Below are 9,460 nucleotides of genomic sequence, written 5' to 3'. Positions count from 1 at the left end.
TTTTGATGAACAATAAATATTGCTGAAATTCTTATATTTAATTCATTGCTCGATAATTAGTATGTAACTAAAAAGTAATAATGAATAAATAATTTTTAAACAATTTTTTAATCATTGATTCAGCACGTTGATTCGCGGGCGAAAAGATGATTTTGTCAGTTTGATTAATTAATTAATTTTAGTTAAAATTTAGAATCGGGTTACCGAATTTGATTGACAACTTAACTTGTAAAAAAATGAGATATGCTCTGCACAACATAGAAATGCTAAATTTTGTTAGCAACGATATTAATTACACACCTAAAATAGCATTGTCCTACAAGTCATTGCAAAAGAATTAATTGCATGGTTTTAATATTCCTAATTTTCATAAATCGTGGTAAGAAATAACAAAGAAATTTCTGTCCCGATATTTCAAAATTTGCCGCCACGTGGTGCGATTAACAAAGTGTCGAACTTTTACCAACGATCGGTAACGCGAGAGTGACCAAAGTCCAAAATACTGTGGGCACGCTATGACGCGGCGTTGTGACCTATGTTATCTGGGTGTATGCAAATGGCGGAGCTTACATCTAAAGATGACTGATCTGTCGCATACCTACTTACAAGAGATCGTGAATCGAATTTATTTTTCGCATGTAAGTATGAAAATGTGCAATAGATAGTGTAATAATATTTGTCACCAGTCATCATATCTATTAATATTTATACAATTCTGTGATTATCTTTATTTTGTTACAGTGAGCTGACAAAGAAGTACGACGAACACGATACGATACCTATATACCGTCCGACAAAGGCTATACCTACACAAAATACCGCGAAACCAGGAGGACGGACTCTTATCGAGAAGAAGCAAGGGAGAAGTATAGTTCAAACGGTAAATTTCATTCTTGATTTTTTAAACATTTCTAACCTATAGAATAATAATGTAAGAACATTCATCCTCCTTTTCATTCTCTCCTTATCCTTGGTCCATCTCAACATGATTTATGTGCGAAACAATGCAATTCTTCATGCATTATAATCTGGCTTAAAAAAAGTTAGTGCAGGGTTTTACTTTCTGGCTGGCGAAAAGTGAAGTGAAAAGTGATAAATTCAGCATACATTTAATGATATTCCTCCTAACCGGCAAGCCCTAGAAGTCTAAAATTTTCCATGCAACTTAGAAAAGCCCTATCTCAACATGGTATATGTGCAAATCAAAGCAATTCTTGATGCATTGAGATCTGGCTTAAAAGTTGGTGCGGGGTTTCACTTTCTGGCTGGCGTCGAATGATTAGTCAGATTCAAGAGACATTTTATACTATTTCTGCTAATCTGCACGCTCCAGAGGTTTGAAATTTTGCAAGCAACTTACAAATGCCATGACTCAACATAACGTATGCACAACTTAATGCAATTCTTGCTGCATTAAGATCTGGCCTAAAAAAGTTGATGCGAGGTTTCAGTTTCTGGCTGGCGTCAAATCCTTTGTCAGATTCAGCAGACATTAGATGATATTTTTCCTAACCTGTAAGCCCCAGAGGGCTAAAATTTTGCATGCAACTTATACAAGCCCTACCTCAACATAATGTATGCACAAATTAATGCAATTCTTGCTGCATTGAGATCCGGCTTCAAAAAGTTGGTGCGAGGTTTCACTTTCTGGCTGGCGTCGAATGATTAGTCAGATTCAAGAGACATTTTATACTATTTCTGCTAATCTACACGCCCCAGAGGTCTGAAATTTTGCAAGCAACTTAGAAATGCCATACCTCAACATACTGTATGCACAAACTAATGCAATTCTTGATGCATTGAGATCTGGCTTAAAAAAGTTGGTGCGAGGTTTCACTTTTTGGCTGGCGTGGACTGATTAGTCAGATTCAACAGACATTTCATAGTGTTTCTCCTGATCTGCATGCCCCAGAGGTCTGAAATTTTGCAAGCAACTTAGAAATGCCATACCTCAACATACTGTATGCACAAACTAATGCAATTCTTGATGCATTGAGATCTGGCTTAAAAAAGTTGGTGCGAGGTTTCACTTTCTGGCTAGCGTTGACTGATTTGTCATATTTAACAGAGATTCAATGATATTTTTTCTAACCTTTATGCCCCAGAGGTATAAAATTTGTTCATATATTGGTTGCATTGTGATCTGACTTAAAAAATTTGGCGTGCAGTAACAGGTAGGCTTATTTGAGGTTAGAAGATTAGGATAACTATCAGCTAATTAATTTTGTTTTTATTAATACTTTAATGTATTAGATTTAAAAGAGGCCTCCTCCATAGTTTATGTAATACGCAAGCACTTCATATTATTTAACTTGACCGAACCAAGTCATCAATGTTTATTTTATTATATTATGTAATTTGAATTAACAAATTTAGAGAGATTGTTTAAATTCAATGCATTAGATTTTTTTTTTTTTGCAGATTTTTTTTATAAATATAAAAAACTATGTCTGGAAATAAAACAACTTCTATGAAAAGATCCGCTCGACGAAGAGTGCAAAAATTAAAAAGTTTATCTCTAGCGAGGGTAGAAAGTCGATTAAATCAGCTTGGCCTGGTACAAGAGATATCTTTGAATTCTCCTATAAATAATGTGGATTTGGATGTTAATAATGCACGTTCCTGTACCTCTGATGGTGACATTCCAGTTTCAATAAGTGAAATTGAGAATAATGCCGATCTTCATTGTGAAGTAGAATCATTCGAAAGTGCAGGTTCTGGTAGCGAATCATCGAATAGTGACTATTCGTATAGATATAGTTCAATCGATTCTGATGAAAATTCATCAAATGCCAGCAGCGATAGTGATGAAATAGCTTACGACATATCTCAACGCGAAACGGTTTCAAGTAATTTTGTATGCGAAATAAAACATTGGGCAATTCAATATAATATTATGCACACTTCGCTTACAGCATTATTAAAAATTTTAAATAAATATAATGCTAACGAACGTTTTCCTCTTGATTCGAGAACATTATTGTCTACCCCGAGAAATATAAAGACAGTTAGACTTGCAGGAGGGGATTATTATCATTTTGGCTTGAAAAATGCGATTCTTAAAATAGCTTCAGAAATAATCAAATGTGGAAATAACAAATCTGATCTAAGGTTGCTTATTAATACTGATGGAGCTCCAACCGGAAAATCATCGGAAAAAACTCTTTGGCCTATTTTATGTAGCGAAATAAGTCAACAAACAGTTCGACCAATAGGAATTTTTTACGGGGATCATAAACCTACAGATGCTAATGAATTTTTAAAACCTTTCGTTGATGAAGCTGTTGAAATAAATAAAAAAGAAATTTAATGTAAAGGGAAATTGTTCAATGTTCAGATTGATGGGCTTGTTTGCGATACTCCTGCGAAATCAATGGTCTTGAATATTTCATATCCAACTGGTTATAATAGTTGCACAAAATGTGATATCGAAGGCACATATACTGATAGAGTCTGTTTTCCAAACGAACCAACAGCATCTTTAAGATCTGATGATAAATTTAGAAATTTTGAATATTATCCGGAATATCAACATAAAGAAACAATTCTTAATAAAATACCATCATTTGGACTCGTCACAAATGTATTACTTGATTATATGCATTTAATTTGTTTAGGGGTTATGAAAAAATTATTGTTATTTTGGACACATAAGCCTTTGCAGTTCAAATTATCCACTATGGATAGAAACATTATTTCAGATGCGTTGATAAGTTTTCGGGAAACGTTACCTTCTGAATTAGCAAGAAAACCTAGAACATTAAAAAGTGTAAAAAATTGGAAGGCCACAGAATATCGTCAATTTTTATTGTATACGGGGCCGATAGTGCTAAAAAACGTCTTACGTAAAAATATGTTTCAAAATTTTCTTTCTCTACACGTAGCGATAACGATATTAGTAAGTCCTCTTTATTCGAAGTCAGAAGACTATCTAAATTACGCCGAAAATCTTTTAAAATATTTCGTTAAAACTTTTGAAAAGATTTATGGTACAAATTACATAGCTCACAACGTTCATAATGTTTTGCATCTTGTCGATGATGTACGTAGATTTGGTCATCTCGATCGCTTCAGTGCGTTCCGCTTTGAAAACAGTATTTTTAAATTAAAAACCATGATCCGCAAATATGACAAGCCATTACAGCAAATTGCTAAAAGAGTTTCCGAACGTGAAAATGGAACTATTGAAAATACAAATATAGCAATAAATAACAGCAGCATCCAAACATTCAAAAAGCCACATAATGGTGGTCCGGTTACCACTAGACAATGTACTGATCAATATAGAGTATTGTTTTACAATAATTATTGCATTAAAGTTTCTAGCAAAAAAGACGATTGCGTTTTAATAAATGGTGATTACGTGAAAGTTTATAATTTCGTTCGGTACAATAATATCATGTACGTAATTGGAAAACAATTGCAACCAGTCGACGATGTATATAACAAACCTTGTAAGTCTTCAAACTTAAAGTCACATGTAGTGAAATTAGATGATAAGTTGAAAATGTGGAAATGTGCAAAGATAGAAGCAAAATTAGTGAATATACAATACAAGGATAAAAGTTACATCATGCCATTGTTACATACGTACAAATTGAATCAAAAAAATACTATCTAATTATTCAAAATTTAGATATTTTTGAAGCTTAAAATGTATAAGTTTCATGAATAAATTATAAATAAATAAAGAATAATAACAAATACAATTCTGCCACTGTATTCAAAAATTATTTTTTTTATTTAATAATTTTTCTCAAGATGTTTTACAGAAACGCCAATAACTGAAAAAGTAGCTTTTTCAAAAAACCAGATTTTCATTTTTTCACACGCAGCCACTGTTATTATTTTTACTTAAAAAGGTCAGGATATTCTATAGAAAATATAGTGGCTTTAAAAAGATATTGAAATCATTCAACATCTTTTAAGAATATTTCTTAAAATTATTTTTAAAAAATCCTAAAAAAATATTTTGAAAATATTTTACTAACATGTGAAAGATTCTAAAATATTTTAAAAATATAATGTGTTGAATCGTGATTTTTAAAATTTTATAAAATATGTTATCTGACATTTTATGTTTGCTTATCCTGCAAATATTTTATTCCTCCATATTATATTTTATTATAAATAAATTATTAATCTTCTTATCATATGAATCAACAGCCCGGAATCCACGATGACCACAGCAAAATATAAGATAGTGGAGTTCAGTGACCATTCAATGTCGGTTGTGCCAACATTTTGGTTGCACAACCATGATAAATGTTGTTATTGGCCACCATACAAAGGACAATTCAAAGTTGACAGAGCAGTTATCGAGATGGAGAATCCTGATAAGAAAAAGTGGAGCAATTATAACGTGATAAAAGTACGCGGACAAGCAAGTAAGCTAATAAATTAAATCGTAACTTAATATTTTTTAGAGTTGGTTAAAAGCTTTGAGACCAAAACGTATCAAAGAGATCTTAGTTTTTAATTACTTGTGCAGCAAACAACGAAATTGATGCATTTATAATTTTTTCATAGTGTCAAATATTGCACATAAATAACAATCTCTGTTACTGGCAAACTATTTATTTTATTATGCCCAAATATTTTAGGTGACTATCAAGAAGCACTTGACAACTTGAAGCTACTAGTCACTACTTCCGATGCTGATGATATAATAAAAGATGCTAGTGCTTACAAATCAACGCGGCAAAAACGCGCTAGGAAGAAGAGTAAAAGTTCTAGTGAAGACTCGGAGAAAAATACCCCAGAAAAACGACCTGTTAAACGGTTTAAAACAATTAAAGAAAACAAAACTTCAGATAAACAATCTAAGGATTACAACAGTAGTGATACGTTTTCGGAAAAAAATGATTCCGAGATTGAAACACCACCACAATTAAATGTTAATTTCCAATCTCAAAATGATGATGGAAAAGAACCTTCGCCATTAAATATACGTTCAACTTCAACAATCCTGAAAGACATCGCAAATGGTATTGCTTCGAGGAGTAATTCGCCAGAGATTACAAATCCTACAAATACTGCAGGTATTAATTTAACTGTTATAATAATTAATCTAAATATATATTTTCACAAATTTTAGAATGATTAAATGGAATAATTTTATATTTAGGTGTAGAAAATGAAACACCCAAAGGTAGAAGATATAATGAAAAAGAAAAGGATGCCGTGCTAAGCATTGGCAAGGATGCTGTTGTAGCAAACATCGAAGATCGACGAACAAGTAAACAAACACAGGAATCTGATGGTGATCAAACTCCTATAAAGGCACGCCTCCCCCCAAGAAGTTCAAGAGTATTAACGCGAGATGAAGAAATAGAGAATCGTTATGCCAAATCTATAAGTCAAATAGAAACCAAAGCTGGAGAAGATGAAGGAGCATTAAATATAGGTAATGCATAATAAATATTCAAAACTTCATAAGTAACTATTTCTTCAATTATTGGTTTCTTATTTTTCACAGCATACTTTAAAGAAATAATATATCTATTGAGTAAGCAAAGCACAGAGATTGAAGAAATTAAGCGGCAACGTTTTGATTCATCTAAAAAATGTCGTTCTGGTAAAACAAAAAAGTTTGACTGGTCAACAGTTTTACCATTTAAGGATGCGGGGACGTTTGAAGCATATAGCAAGAAGATTGAAAAGGATTCAGAAATCGAAGAAAGCTTGGTAATTTAATTTAGTATAGAATAAAATAATAAACATTTTACAGTTTATAAAATAATATATTTTGTTTGCAATTTCAGATAGAACTATTAAAATGTCTCGGTGGTCGAGATGATCGTATTAAAACAAATACGATTATGGAAAAGATAATGACAGATAGCTTGGGTTCAAAGTACAGTTGGAAGGGCCAGAAAGGGAAAGAGAAATTACAAGATTTAAAAATTGCTCAAGTTATGTTGGGTAAGTTGAATATATTTTTTTACGATTATATGTTTGATGAATCATTAAGCTATTATATTATTCAAGGCGATTTAAATCAAAATTATTATCAGTGAAAAAAATAAAAAAGCCAAAAGTAAGCGTTTCGTTTTCAAATTTTCAGGCACAATATTACAAGTAACGACAGAAACTTATACAGAAACGGATGCTAGAGGACAAATTGGAAGTTGGTTGGCTGGCCGTAAAGCTAAACTAGATCGTGAAAAAGAGAAGGAACAAAGTTAAATAATTATAGAGTTGTTGAAAGTTTTGAAAACTTCTAGATTTAAGTGTAGATTATATGCGCAGATATCGTTTTGATACGATTTGATTTAAAGTACAATTTTTATTTGTTTTCGATTCAAAGTTTTGACTTTGACGATAAAGATTAACGTTTTAAAACGTTCTTATTGTTGAGCACGTAGCATTGAGTAAATAAGTAAGCGTTTTTTTTTTCTAAATTTCTCAGTGCAGTATTACGAGTTCGTAAAAAATTGAATGATTATAGAGTTATTATTTTTAAAAGCTTTGAAAATTTCTAGATTACAATTTAAGGTGTATATAATATGCGCAGGTATCGTTTTTATACGATTTGATATAAAGTAAAAATTTTTATTTTTTGTTTGTGTTTCAAAGTTTTGACTTTGACGATAAAGATTGACGTTAAAAAAATTTTCTTATTGTTCATAACATTAAGAAAATAAGTATTATTAAAAAAAAAGTAAGCGTTTTTTTTCTAGATTTCTCATTGCAGTATTACGAGTTATTATAGAACTATATATAGAAACTGATGCTATAAACTAGATCACGGAAAAAAGAATGAACAAAATTGATTCATTATGGATTTGTTTGCTAACGAGCATAATAACGATCCGTATACTTCTTTCTTTAATTTTTCTTTTAGAATAACTTTACGCGGAACTAAGTTTTCTCGCCGTAACAAGTAAATTTCTGCGGGTGCATTCAAAAACAAGAAAAAGTGCATTTTATAACTGATTTTCCCAAATAAATTCTCTACAAAGATTACGCTTTATTAATACTTTCAATAGCATCCAGTCATCAATCCATCTTAAAGTTATTCATCATTGTTTGCATGACTCTGGTACGCAAGTACCTTATAGTTTCGTGCACAAAAAATATGGACATCTAGGGCTGACACTCCAGGAAATAGAACTGCTGATTCGCGCGTTTGTTGTGGCACTTATGTAACTGATATTTCAGTAAAATTATGATAAATACCGACATTAATCCCCGTATAAATCACATGAGATACGCGAATTTTTTTAATACCAACAAGAATTATGTATGAAGCAACGCTAGTTTTATCTTTTATTCAGATTTATCTTAATAAGTGACACGCGCAAACGTCAATAAATTAACCGTTTCCAATGCAGTATACAAAAGTTCACGGGTCAGTGCTCCCCGTTGGAAAAATAACTCACGTTTTCACATATCCGTTCGGTAATAGCAATTCATCATTATCCAGACATTGACGGAATAAAACGAAAGCTAGATAATAATAAGCTAGACAATAATCCGGCAGACCGACACTTTTAACCCCTGTTATCTTTAAAAGCTTTGAAAATTTCTACATTGTAATTGAAGGTGTAGATAATATGCGCAGGTATCGTTTTTATACGATTTGATATACAGTAAAAATTTTTATTTTTTGTTTTTGTTTCAAAGTTTTGACTTTGACGATAAAGATTTCGCGTTTCTTTGTTAAAACTTTTAATACGTTTAAAAAATATTTTAAAATGTCTCAAGATATTTCAAAACATTTATTAGATATTTTTAAAATATTCTAGAATAGTTATTTATTGATCCACGTACAAATATTTTAGAAAGATTTCGAAATGTTTTCAAATATCTTGAAACATTTTAAAATGTTTTTTAAACGTATTAAAAGTTTTAAAAAAGAAACGCAAAAAATATTTTAAAAATATTACTAAAATATTTTAATAACTTTTATAAACATTTTAAAATATTATGAAAACATTTCGAAATCTTTCTAAAATATTTGTACGTGGATCAATAAATAACTGTTATAGAATAATTTAAAAATATCTAATAAATGTTTTCAAATATCTTGAAACATTTTAAAATGTTTTTAAAACGTATTAAAAGTTTTAAAAAAGAAACGCAAAAAATATTTTAAAAATATTACTAAAATATTTTAATAACTTCTATAAACATTTTAAAATATTATAAAAACAGTTTTAAAATCTTTTTAAAATATTTGATAATTGATTAACAAATAAATAGTTTAAAATATTTTCACAATATTCTATAAATGTTTTAAAAGGTATTAAAATGTTTTAAAATATTTTAAAAATGTTTAAAAAATATGTTAGATATATTATATTAAAATATTTCTGCGAAATATTTTTACCCTAGGACAAATAAGATTGTAACAATATTTTATAAATATGCTTGAAATAATTGCAGAAATATTTCATTCATGATATAAAATATTTTAAAAATATTTTTATAATGTTTTTGTGCTATTAGGGTATAT

General features: G+C 30.3%; 1 protein-coding gene across 1 annotated transcript; it reads left to right on the top strand.

Annotated features, from left to right (window-relative positions):
• The first annotated feature begins 400 nt into the window (after positions 1-400).
• LOC116417362 lies at positions 401-7,968 on the top strand. The gene is made up of 8 exons (XM_031930114.2): positions 401-638; positions 742-880; positions 5,167-5,387; positions 5,604-6,041; positions 6,128-6,406; positions 6,479-6,687; positions 6,765-6,924; positions 7,067-7,968. The coding sequence occupies exons 3-8, from the start codon at positions 5,180-5,182 to the stop codon at positions 7,186-7,188; spliced, it is 1,416 nt and encodes a 471-aa protein (XP_031785974.1). The 5' UTR covers positions 401-638; positions 742-880; positions 5,167-5,179; the 3' UTR covers positions 7,189-7,968.
• The last annotated feature ends 1,492 nt before the right edge of the window (positions 7,969-9,460 follow it).

The sequence above is a fragment of the Nasonia vitripennis genome (genome assembly GCF_009193385.2).
Source record: "Nasonia vitripennis strain AsymCx chromosome 4 unlocalized genomic scaffold, Nvit_psr_1.1 chr4_random0009, whole genome shotgun sequence".
Lineage (NCBI taxonomy): Eukaryota > Metazoa > Arthropoda > Insecta > Hymenoptera > Pteromalidae > Nasonia > Nasonia vitripennis.
This window is presented reverse-complemented; position numbering and strand designations above follow the sequence as displayed.